The sequence below is a fragment of the Nuphar pumila genome, chromosome 15, assembly GCF_984573655.1.
Source record: "Nuphar pumila chromosome 15, dmNupPumi1.hap1.1, whole genome shotgun sequence".
NCBI lineage: Eukaryota > Viridiplantae > Streptophyta > Magnoliopsida > Nymphaeales > Nymphaeaceae > Nuphar > Nuphar pumila.
The window spans coordinates 27,535,735-27,548,882 of NC_143263.1; the positions used below are offsets into that span (position 1 = coordinate 27,535,735).

Here is a 13,148-nt window from a genome sequence, read left to right on the forward strand (position 1 = left end):
TGGAAGAACAAAATTTTTTTTGTAAACTTCAAGGTTGAGCACTTCTAAAAGCTTAAGCCCTCCAATAGAATCGGGTATGGCTTCTACTGATGACCATCTAAGGTTAAGATGGTTTAGGGATTTCAAGTCCCCAAGACATTCTGGAAGAGCTGAAATTCCTAGGCACCTTGCAAGGCTGAGGAATTCAAGCGATGTCAGCCCACAAAGACTAGTGGGAAGTCCAGTCAATTTCTCACAGCCTTCCATGCTCAAATGAATCAGCTTCTTACGATCTCCAATCGAATCATCAATTTCACTCAACTTTGTACATTCATCGAGCACTAGCTTCATCAGGCACGAGAGAAGAGCAAAATTAGAAGTCCTTATGAGCTTCTCACAACTTCTGAGATCGAGAACCTTCAGCTTTGGAAGCACCTGCACATCATTTTTTTTATTTTTTTATTAGTAGAGTATGCATCCAAAGTATGAGAAACAAATTGAGAAAGATGACTTTGAATGTTGTTCATTCCCTAGGATGAACATCTTGTAGATACAAACCGATCCAATTAGCAGAGACTATGGTTTCAGGAAAAAAAATCAGGCACTCTCCTCTATTTATGTATAATAGAAAATAGAAAAACTCTCTAATAACATAATCTTAAAAGAGAGTGTTGGTTTGTACCTTAAGAATCTCAAAGACATAGATCAATTAACTGGCAGAGCTTCAACATCTCACAAAAGAGATTAACATGTTGATTATGAATTTTAGCTTCAGATATGGATCTTGAATTGGATCTAAAAGCTAAAAAATATTTAAAATTTAGGTAATTTGCAAAAAAAATAAGAATTCATATATTTTTTATATATAAATGGTTTAAGCATTGTTATATGGGATCAAATTATGAAATTTTATTAAAAAATTATGGATTTCAGCCTCAAATATAGATCTAAAATTGGATTTAAGTACCAAAAAATGTTTAAATTTGGGTAATTTGAGAAAAAAATAAGAATTCATATTTTTATGTATAAATATAAAAAACATAAATAAATCACAAATAAACAAAATCCTTAAATTACAAGAAAAATAAACCTTAATAAATATAGAAAGCCGTAATTTAAAACCTAGCTAGCAAAAGAAAAACAACCCTAATACAATACAAGAAAAACACTAAACAAATCAAGTACAAAAAGGCTTAATTAAAATTTTTGATTCAAAGTCCTAATCAAAGAAAAAATTTAATCAAATAAAAAATCAAAACCCTAATTAAAGATATTTGGTTCAAATTCCTAATTAATGAAAATCAAAGGAAAAAAAGCGCTAATCAAATAAAGAAAACCTAATTAGACTAAATATAAAAACCTAAGTAAAATTCCATTCGAAGCTCTAATTAAAGATATTTCTTTTTTTTTTCTTGATAGAGAAAATTTTCTTGAATAAGGTTGGACGTTGTATCTAACCTCTTTAACTAAAATTTGAAATATTTTATGAATTTTTCAAACCCATCGATTTCAAGAAATATATAAATACAAGTAACACTTCATGCTGTCGACTTCTTGTTTTAACAGAATTTTATTTCTCATTCCAAAAAGAAAAGTATCATCCATGCAGGATAACATTCGGAGGAGTTGAGATCAAAGGAGCCGTTAACTGACATGGCTAAGTGCCATAGCCAACCACATGGGGCCTACCATTTCAGAGTGAAGGCCCCACGTAAAATGCTGTCACGTGATTAGCTATGGCGCTTAGCCATTGCGCATAGCCGCTCCCTGAATCCCAGCTCTGGTGGGGCCCACAAGTTTGTTTGTTTTTTTTATGGTTGCTAAGACTGTCAATTAAGACCATGGTTTAAAAACTAACAGTACATATTAAAGAAGGAAGAGAGCCTCTCGTTTTCACAGGAAAAAAGGATCTGATCTCCAATTTAAGTCACTTGTGCTTAGTTCTGATCAATATTTTCCAAAATTAATAGAAATTTATTGCTCGTTTAGATATCATACCTTTGATGAATGCGATAATCTAAAAGACCAACTCATATTATAATCTAGCTTTCTAGAGCTTGTCCGAACTAACATGACCTCTCTCGTCAGTCCATTCATGGGACATTAATGAGGCCTTTTGAAGTCTTGTAACATGTGAAGCATTCAAGTAAACAGGAATTGTATAACACCAAGGTATTAAATCCAGACATTGACTGAGAAACTATTTTGTCTCCTTGATTAACCCAAACATTGACTGGGTCTATGCTTTGTGATCAATTAATAATAAAGTCAAAGGTCAATGCCTAATTCTACAAAAACAAATGACAGAAACAAGGTCAGATAATACCTGTGTGTCTTCCAACACGTTCAATATGTCATCCCTGTCCCAGAGCCTGCTAAACTCCTGAGGATTCAATTTCCCTTCTTCTTCAACTATCACTCTTCCCATGTCTCGAACTTGGTCATGCATTTTAAACGAACGGCTGTGTTCATCAAATCGGACAAATTCCTCATCGATTTCAATAAGACACTTGCGTTCAAGATCTTCCAGAATGTCTGTTGATATATTTAGGATATTCTCCCACATATATTTAGGATATTCTATCCTTTGCCAAATAAAAAAACATGCTATTTCTAAAAATATGTACTTTTGTTTCTCATTTAGACCTTCATAACTTATTTTCAGCCTTTCGTGAATATCCTTATGTTGATCTTGTTTCAATCGTTGCAACTTTTCTTGCCATTTTCTTTTCTTTCTTATTTCATAAAAGCATGACCCGAAAACTTTAAGGGCTAGTGGTAGGCCCCCGGTTACTTTCACAACTTCCTTGGCTAGCTCATCAAATTCCGCTATCGGTTGGTCACTCGCAAATGCATGGCGACTGAATAGCTGAAGTGACTGAACATCGTCCAGTTCCTTAGGGCGATAAATTTCTTCCTTTTTCAATCCATAATTTACGAGTACATCCTCATCCCTTGTTGTGACAACAATCTTACTTCCTGGACCGAACCATTCTTTGTTATGCTTTCGATCCTTTCGGTCGGCTGTAAATGCCTCAAGTTGTGTTATGTTGTCCACATCATCAATAATCAAAAGAACTTTCTTGGACCGCAATTTTTGTTTGATCAAACTAATTCCTTGTTCAACTTTGTCTATTGATTCAATATTGAGGAGCTTTGCTTGTAAAGAGGGAAGCCCCTCTTTCTTTTCATTTTCCCTGACATCTGAGAGGAACCTACAATAGCCTTCAAATTTAGGAAGGAGTTCATTATAGATGGCCATTGCAATTGTGGTCTTCCCGATCCCGCCCATCCCACATATTCCAATCATGCAAACACTACTTGTTTCTGTCTTCAACATTTGCTTCACATCATTTATGGAAGAATCGATCCCAATGGGTTGTATGTTAAATCGGACCTTGTTCAATATAGTAGAAACATCTTTAGCTATACGTGTGATTACTTTTGCCTCGATCCTGCAATATGCCAAAAACAAGAGCATTACTATAATTGATGACAACAACACGTTTATGTGTGTGTGTGTGAGAGAAAGAGAGAGACGCTACCCATCATCTATCCCAGGGGGATAATACCCAGACATGTCCGCTGCTGTTTTCAAGGCACGCTTCCACTCATTCACCTTTTCCTTATCCAAATTTTTATTGCTTTCGTGTTTTTTGAAAGCAACTTCAAATGTTCCCGTCTGATTCCTTACATCAGAAGGATAAACATCAAAGAATACAGGAATTATTGGCCTCCCTTGCCCCTCCTTGTTGTTGATCTCCGCCATCTTTGAGATCTCCTTAAGGCACCATTTAGAATCTGCGTAATTCTTTGAGAAAATGGGTATAAAAATCTTGGATCCCTCGATATATTCCAACAGCGTTTCAATTCTCTGACCCTTTTCCAAATTTTCAATGTCGATGAAGGCAGATAGACCACGTTGTTCTAGTTCTTTGTGAAGATTACTCGTGAAGAATTTGCGGGTGTCTTTTCCCCTAAAGCTTAGGAATACGTCAAAATGATCATCCATCTTCCTCTTCTCCCTTGTTTCTTCAAGAAGAGCCATAGTGTTTTCCTATAAAAACAAAGCAACTGAAAACGTTTAGTAGCTTACTCAAGGGATGAACTATTCCTATTATAACTCACCCTATCCTATATATGCTTGACTATTCATTGTTTGTCAAAAGGATTGGAGGAAATGAACTGTCTTAGAAGTTTGTAAAATGGCAATTACACCCACCAACAAAGGAGAGGATAAATGATATCGTGCACCACATACACTTACTCCCTAATGGCATGTAGAGAGTGGAACCTGCCTTAAGTTTGCGTCCCCTCAATCCAATTCAGATGGATAAATGATATCAAGTAAGTTGGGTGGCTATTAATTTGCTTTATTTCTATGGGAAATAGTCCTACACCAAAGACGGTTTTGAGGTCTTTTAAATATGGGCCCTTATTCTCTCTTCATCTTGCATTAAAGGTGGTTGCACGGAGCCCTACATGAATTGAGACGTGGACAGCCTCTACCCTATTATTTTATTTTATTATTATTTCTTTCTTTTAAGCGGAGATGAGCCATCTTCGTAAATAAGCAAATAAAAGTTGGTGATATGTTGAATTCTGGTGTTTAAATCATTTTCTTGTCAATGAATGATTTTATCGCTTTTCTCAATCAACACACCACTGATATTTGTCAATTGGCGTCAATTATAGCAACAAATATAGGAGCTAAAACTAAAAAATAGTATTCAACCACTTGAAGGGAGAGGGCAAAGGTGTCAGCTAAAACTTTTACATAAAGTTACCTGATATGAAAAGCAACTCAAGCAACTCAAACATTCATCTTAAATACATTGAAACATGAGGCAGCTAACATAAATTTTCCATATGTTAGATGTCCTCTATATGTACATTATCCGGACGTGAGTGGCTCCAATCAAGACGGGCTTGGAATGATCGTAACAAAAATTAAGAGTTAGGATCGGTACTGTCATGGGCCTATTTCCTTCAATGGGTCAGCGCGGCGTGACGGTTCCTCCTCACCGCCGCAAGCCTACTTGTCAGCTCGCTCGTCGGTCGCGGAAGCTTGTAATCAGAGTGCAAGAGAGAAAGAGAGAATTGAGGGAGAGAAATTGCAATCACAAGAAGCAATCACAACGAGGGTGAACAAAAGAAAGCTCAACGCATTTACTTCATTCACAATTTTGCCCGCAGGCAATTACAGTTCAAGTATACGGGCTGCCCCTTCGGGGTATTGATTCACCTGAACCGGGCAGCTTACATCAGACTCAACAAAAGCAAAACAGACTCTAAGCACAACTGTACATTGTAAGTCGCAAGGGAACATGCTCCTCCCTTCAAATCATGTGTCGTCCTTGGCGCCATCTATTTTGTGGTAAGCCCTAACTTCGGCCGGGTAGCGGCTGTTCATTCGGAATGCAGGTTCCCACGTCGGTTCTGTTGTTTCCTCCCACTGCACCAAGTATTTCTTCGCTTGCCCCAAATTGTTGACCTTGTGACAAAGGATCTGACTGAGGTACTTCTCAGCTCGTTGTGCAGTCGGGGCCCTCTGCATGATGGGAGCGCATTGTGGCACGTTGCATTCTAGGTCTCCATCATCTGGATGGAACTGCTTGAGGCTGCACACGTAGAACACCGGGTGCACCTTGAAGTCTGGGGGCAACTCCAGCTTGTATGCCAGCTTGCCCACCTTCTTTGTGATGGTGAAGGGTCCCTCATACTTTCTGAGTAATCCGCGGTGCCGCCCGTAGAAGATGCCTGTGCGACCAGGATATAACTTCACCAACACTTGGTCCTCAACTTGGAACCCTGCGGGCCGACGGTGTTTGTCCGCCCACTTCTTTATTCTCTTTGCCGCTTTGTGTAAGAAAGCTTTTGTCAACTCATTCTGCTCGTGCCAGTCGCGAACAAACTGATAGGTGAATGATGGCCTTCCCTTTTCTTGTGCGGCAAGAGTGTGCGGGGTTAGTGGTTGCTGCCCCGTGGCTATCTCAAACGGACTGTGGCCTGAAGACTCGTTCTTCCGCAGATTATAACAAAACTGTGCCACATCAAGGAGATTCACCCAATTTTTCTTATTGGCACTAACAAAGTGCCTAAGGTACTGCTCCAGTATCCCGTTGATGCGCTCTGTTTGCCCATTTGTCTGTGGATGGAAGCTTGTTGAAAAGTGCAAATCAGAGCCAAATAGTCGAAATATTTCACGCTAGAACTTGCCCGTGAAGCGAGCATCGCGATCACTCACAATGCTCTTTGGTATGCCTCAATGCTTCACCACATGCTTTACGAACAACTCTGCAGTCTTCTCCGCATGGCACTCCTTGGAAGCTGGGATGAAGGTGGCATACTTTGAGAAACGATCCACCACAACCAAAATAGAACTGAGGCCCTCTACCCTTGGCAGACTAACAATAAAGTCCATAGAAATGTTATTCCAAAGACGTTCTGGAATTGGTAGAGGCTCAAGGAGATCGGCAGCCTTCTGATTTGTCCCCTTATCTTGCTGGCAGATGAGGCATGTTCGCACATACCCCTCAACGTCGTCTCTTATCTGCAGTCAATAGTAGCACGCTCAAAGAGTGCTAAGGTTCGCTCCTGACCAGGATGGCCGACCCATAGTGTATCATGACACTCCTTAAGCAATTCTCGGTGGAGGCTTTCCCACCGCGGCACAAAAATGTGTCTCCCTTTTGTGACGAGAAGGCCATCTTGTAGCCAAAATCGCTGAGTCTTCCCTGCCTACGCTACAGAAACAAGGTGTTGTGCTGTCGGGTCCTGCTGCATACCTTCGTGAATGTGGCTCAGCAATGCGCCCTCCAAATGCACTTCAGAAGGCTCCGCACGCGCAGCTGCCAATTCAGCCCTGCGGCTTAGAGCGTCTGCCACAACATTGGTCTTTCCAACCTTGTACTCCAAGGCAAAGTCGAACTCAGCCAAAAACATCTGCCATCGAGCTTGTTTAGGCGTCAACTTCTTCTGCGTCTGAAAATAGCTCGTGGCCACATTGTCCGTCTTGACGACGAACTCAACACCCAAGAGGTAGTGCCACCAGGTCCTGAGGCAATACACAATGGCGGTTATCTCACGTTCATGCACAGTGTAACGCCTTTCTGTATCTTTCAGCTTGCGACACTCGTATGTGATTGGATGGTCATCTTGCATAATAACTCCGCCAATGACAAAGTCTGAGACATCCGTGTGGACTTCAAAAAGTCTCAAATGATTAGGCAGTTGCAGCACTGGCTCCCTCACTAAGGCTTTCTTCAAGCCATCGAAGGCATCTTGGCACGCTCCTGTCCAGAGCCATACCCGATTCTTCTTTAATAGATCTGTGAGGGGCGCAGCAATGAAGGAATAGCCTTCGATGAAACGCTGATAATAGTTTGTCAAACCGAGGAATGATCGCAATTCTGGCACTTTGCTTGGCGGAACCCATTTCTGGATGGCCCTTATCTTCTGCCCATCCATACGTAGCACACCACACCCCACAACATGGCCAAGGAAGTTGATCTCCTCCTGCCCGAAGAGACACTTCTCTCGTTTGACACAGAGGTCATTCTCTTTCAGCACCTGAAACACTGTTCACAAGTGCCCGACATGTTCCTTCATGTTGCTGCTGTAAATCACGATATCGTCCAGGTAGACTACCACGAACTTGTCTAAGTAAGGATAGAAGATCTGGTTCATTAAAGTCATGAACGTGGCTGGAGCATTTGTCAGCCCGAATGGCATTACTAGAAATTCGTAAGCACCATAGCGGGTGACACAAGTTGTCTTCGGCTCATCACCCTCAGCAATCCTCACCTGCCAGTAACCCGATCGCAGATCTAGCTTGAAAAAGATACGGGCACTGCCTAGCTGATCGAACAAGTCCACTATCAATGGCAATAGGTACTTGTTCTTCACCGTGACCTTGTTCAAAGCACGGTAATCCACACATAACCGTTTAGAGTCATCATGTTTTATCTGAAAAAGGACTGGGGCACCAAATAGGGCTTTTGATGGACGAACAATGCCTATGTCCAATATCTCGTCTAGCTGCCTACGCAGCTCCTTCGGCTCAGCTGGCCCCATACGGTATCGAACCATTGCGGGAGGCTTCGCTCCCGGGGTCAACTCAATCTTGTGGTCGACCGCACGTCTTGGCGGAAGACGCTTTGGCAATTCCGGAGGCATCACCCCCTGAAACTCCTCCAATAGTGGGGCTAGGGTTGGTGGCATTACTGCTTCTACCTTCTCTTCTTCTGCGTGCACTACCACTAAGAATGTTTGTTCCCCATGCTTGACACCCTTCTTCAATTACATTGCCGATAACACCGAAGACTTGTCTTTCTGCGTAAGACACTGCACTGTGTGGGACAGGTCTGACCCCATGATCGTCAACGTGTTAAATTTTGGCAGCATCATAACATTCTAGCTTCGCAGAAACTCTATTCCCAAAATCATCTTAAAATCGTCCAAGGGCACCATAGAGAAGTTGGCATTGCCGACCCAACTCTCCACTTGAATAGCCACGTCTCTTGCTTCGCCAAGGATGGGCTTGGCCTCAGAGTTTGCCGTCTTGATGGTCCTCTGCTTTGGCCCATGCTTCAAGCCCAACCGCTTTGCCTCTTTCCGCGAGAAAAAGTTGTGTGTGGCCCTGGAGTCTATCATTGCTGAAGTAGACTCTCCGTTCATAATGACTTCTACATACATAAGTTCCTTACTAACCTGCATGTTCTTAGTTGTGCAACTTCTAGCTGCGTTAATGGATCGCATGGCCCCCATCCTTGGTTACATGGTCTCAGTATCACTGCATTCAGTATCGCTGCACTCTTCATGTGCAGTATTGGCTTGCCTGTCGTCCTTTACAAGGCGCTTTGGGCATTGCCTAGCGATATGTCTATCACCACAGAACCAATATATCACAACCGCACCCTTGTTGTTGTTGTTATGCCTTATGTAGTTCTGTTTCTTTTCGGATTGATGGCGTGTCGACGCATCACCTTTATCATTGCGCTGCTCATCCTTCTTGCCTCTGTTGTCAGGCTTCTTTCCAACTTTGGTTGATAGGGTGAAAGGCTTGCACTGAGTGTCAACTAAGCGCTCGGCCGCCACATATGCATCTTCCAAAATACGGGGGTTGCTCCTTTCCACTTCAGACTATGCCCATGACTGAAGTCCCACAATGAACCAGTTGAGCATGTCGTCTTCTAGCATGTTAGGTATCTCCAGCATAAGCTTCTGGAACGTTTTGACATAGTCTTGCAACGAACCAGTATGTTTGAGCTCACAAACCATTCGGTACGCCTGTCTCTACGCATTCCTTGGCATGAAGAAGTTGCGCAACTCCATTTTGAAGTCATCAAAGGTGTCTATCACACATTGACCATTCTCCATGTCATTGCGCTTCTGCCTCCACCAAGCAATAGCATCTCCATCAAGTAAGGCTGCTGCAGCTTAATCCTCAAATCTTCAAGGGTCACATTCTGGATATCAAAGTAGTCTTCTACTTGGAACAGAAAGTTCTCAATGGCCTTGCTGTCACGAGAACCATTGAATTTAGCGGGACTTGGCACATCAATCCTTGATGGCCTCTCACCATTTCCACCATTTAGGGTCACCGTCCGCTGCAACGTACGGTTCTTCAACTGAAGCTCTCCTACTTCAGTCTGCAAGTCGGTCACTGTAGTTGTCAACGAAGTGACCTGCCCCATTAGTAAGTTTACCTGCTCTTGCAGGTTCGCCACCACATCATTCAATCCATTGAATGATTCACATGCGCGTGAAATTGCTTCCTCATGAGAAGTCACCTCTTTCACCAACTTGTTAACAGTTGCAGCCAACTCTTCTTGGCCCCGAGGTGAACCCATCTCCTCAGCTTCGACAACTGCTTTGCCTTTGGTGTTGCGCAAGTTTTGATAAGGCGTCACGATGTCTTGCTCACGTACAAATCGCAACCTGTCGGCATGTTTGTCGACAACGACTCTGAAGTCTCTTCCCCAGCACTACAACGGGCTCTGGTACCACTTGTCACAGGCCTATTTCCTTCAATGGGCCAGCGCGGCACGACGATCACTCCTCACCGCCGCAAGCCTACTTGTCAGCTCGCTCGCCGATCACGGAAGCTTGTAATCAGAGTGCAAGAGAGAAAGAGAGAATTGAGGGAGAGAAATTGCAATCACAAGAAGCAATCACAACGAGGGTGAACAAAAGAAAGCTCAACGCATTTACTTTATTCACAATTTTGCCCGCAGGCAATTACAGTTCAAGTATATGTCTATCACCACAGAACCAATATGTCACAACCGCACCCTTGTTGTTGTTGTTGTTGTTGTTGTTGTTAGTATGGCAGGTTGGCACAAATGGGTCACTAGCTGTTACAAACTGTGTCCACATGAAACCGACTTTGGTAATAGGGATGATGTTTTTATATGCAGGTATATGCATATAAGATGTTGCCATTTGGTATTAAATTTATATGCTCCATGATAATTGGAAGACTTTTTCTTATTAGTCTTCGCATCATAAGTAACAAAATTCATATGATGTCTTATTTAATTTATGAATATAGTGAGCGGTAGGAAAACATGTGACCTGTGCTCAACTGGTAACCATGTTGAGCAGTGGGAACCTGTACCATTACGTGGCCTTCCCTTATACGCCACCATGTCTCCTCATTTGATTGCTCTATAATCCTCCTCCTTTGATGCTTGTGCCTCTTTGATTCATCTATGACACTTATGAAATCTATATCGTCCTTTGATGCTTGCTGTATAGATTCAACAACGATATCTCCATCTTTCACGACTTGGATACACATATCAATATCTGATCTCTCTTCAAAGCTTGGGTTGGAGAGTGACTCCTCACTCAAGTCAAAACGGCCTCCCAAAGTGAGGGAACCCATTTTTGGAATCCCAAATAGCAAGTGGGGATGCACATGACTTTCGGAAATGCGGAATCTATACATTTGTTCGAATGAAGCCTGCAAGTGTCACAATTGTTAGAATGAATTAGTAGAGAAAAATGATATGAAATGTTGCACTAAACCCCTCACTCTAATGGAAACCAGTGAGTAATGTATCTCCAGCAATCAACCAACTTACATACTCTTCTTGATTAACCAACAACTTACCTGTGACAATCTCTTCATCATATCGCCTCCTATGCTTTCGCAACCATGCATCTCTAATACTTGCAATTGTTTCATACTTTTCAAGGCCTGGCACGCCAGTCAGATCCTTGCAATCGTAAAGCCACAAGTTCCTTAAAGCCTTTAGGTTCAAAACATCTGGTTCTCTTTTTAGAACGGCACAATCTGAGATATTGAGATAGCGAAGAGAAGAGGGAAGCTGAGGGAGAGATTCCAACTGAGGGAGGTGTTCTAAGTGAAGCTCTCTTAATTGGGAAATGCCATCAATGAAATCAAGATGTAGTTCCTCCTCAAGATCTTCCAAATATAGCTCACGAAGGTTCTTCAGCTTGCCTACAAAATCAGGAAGCTTCTTCGATAAAGTGCTACCACCCATTTTTAGATGTTTTAGGGATTTCAAGTCCCCATGGCATTCTGGAACAACAGAATTTTTTTGGCAACTTTGAAATTTGAGTTCTTCTAAAAGCTGAAGCCCTTCAATAGAATCTGGTACGGTTTCTACGGATGTCCGTCCAAGGTTAAGACGTTTTAAGGATTTCAAGTCCCCCAAGCATTCTAGCACAACAGAAATTTTTTGGCAACTTTGAAGGTTGAGCTCCTGTAAAGACTCAAGCACTCCAATACAATCTGGTACGGCTTCTACGGATGTCCCTCCAAGGTTAAGACGTTTTAGGGATTTCAAGTCCCCAAAGCATTCTAGAACAACAGAATTTTTTTTGCAACCTTCAAGGTTGAGCTCTGTAAAGACTCAAGCCCTCCAATAAAATCTGATACGGCTTCTACGGATGTCCCTCCAAGGTTAAGACGTTTTAGGGATTTCAAGTCCCCCAAGCATTCTTGAACAACAGAAATTTTTTGGCAACCTTGAAGCTCGAGCTCTTCCAAAAACTCAAGCCCTCCAATAGAATCTGGTATGGCTTCTACGGATGTCCCTCCAAGGTTAAGATGTTTTAGGCATTTCAAGTCCCCCAGATGTTCTGGATGAACAAAAAAAATTTTGCAACCTTCAAGGTTGAGCTCCTGTAAAGACTCAAGCCCTCCAATAAAATCTGGTATGGCTTTTACGGATGTCCCTCAAAGGTTAAGATGTTTTAGGGATTTTAAGTCCCCCAAACGTTCTGGAAGAACATAAATCCTTTCACAACCTATAAGGTCGAGCTCCTCTAAAGGCTCAAGCCCTCCAATAGAATCGGGTATGGCTTCTACAGATGTCTCTCTAAGGTTAAGATGTTTTAGGCATTTCAAGTCCCCCAGATGTTTTTCAAGTCCCCCAGATCTTTTGGAAGAACAGAATTTTTTTCGCAACCTTCAAGGTTGAGCACCTGTAAAGACTCAAGCCCTCCAATAAAATATAGTATGGCTTCTAGGGATGCCTGTGAACACCTCAAATTTTTTAAAAAATTACAAAAATCTCTTTTTTTTCCTAACCCTCATTTGTTGAATAATTAAGTCAGCTTTTGATCAAAATTTTATTTATTTCTCGAATTCACTGGAATCTAAATCCATTTTCTATTTGACCCAATGTTAGATCCAGATTTGATATCAAAATTCAATTCTAAGCTCTATTATTCATTTTTTTTAATCAAATTTATAAAAATACCAAAAACAGTTTCTGAATGGCTCAAACAGTTCATCCGGTATCTATTTGGATTCACTGCTCTGTATTCCTCAATTCGAGATCCAAAACTTGAATATTTTCTCAAAACTCTGGATTCAGATCCATTTTCTGAAGAAATTCTCGAAGATTAACCCTAAATTCTCAGAAAACCTCTCTTTTGTAAATATTTTTAAATTTCACAAAATATTTCAAAAATCCTTATTTCTCCCAAAGTTTTCTTTCAAAAATACAAAAAAATACTGAAAACACAAAGAAAAGAACAAAAAAATAAAAATAGAAAAAGAAAATACTAAAAAATAGCCTAAAAACCTCTTTTTTAAAATATTCTCGTAGTTAAAAACTACCTTTTGAGAAGACTTTGAAAAGAACTACTATTGTGAAAATTTTGAAAACTTAGGGGACCGTTTTTGTAAT

At 41.3% G+C, this 13,148-nt stretch overlaps 1 protein-coding gene across 1 annotated transcript; it reads right to left on the reverse strand.

Annotated features, from left to right (window-relative positions):
- Positions 1-9,791: 9,791 nt before the first annotated feature.
- On the reverse strand, positions 9,792-12,689 carry LOC149814924 (uncharacterized). The gene is made up of 2 exons (XM_089988614.1): positions 11,099-12,689; positions 9,792-10,948 (listed from the first exon to the last, which is right to left on the reverse strand). Exons 1-2 carry the CDS (start codon positions 11,490-11,492, stop codon positions 10,926-10,928), a joined length of 417 nt encoding a protein of 138 aa, XP_089844740.1. The 5' UTR covers positions 11,493-12,689; the 3' UTR covers positions 9,792-10,925.
- Between the last annotated feature and the right edge of the window lie 459 nt (positions 12,690-13,148).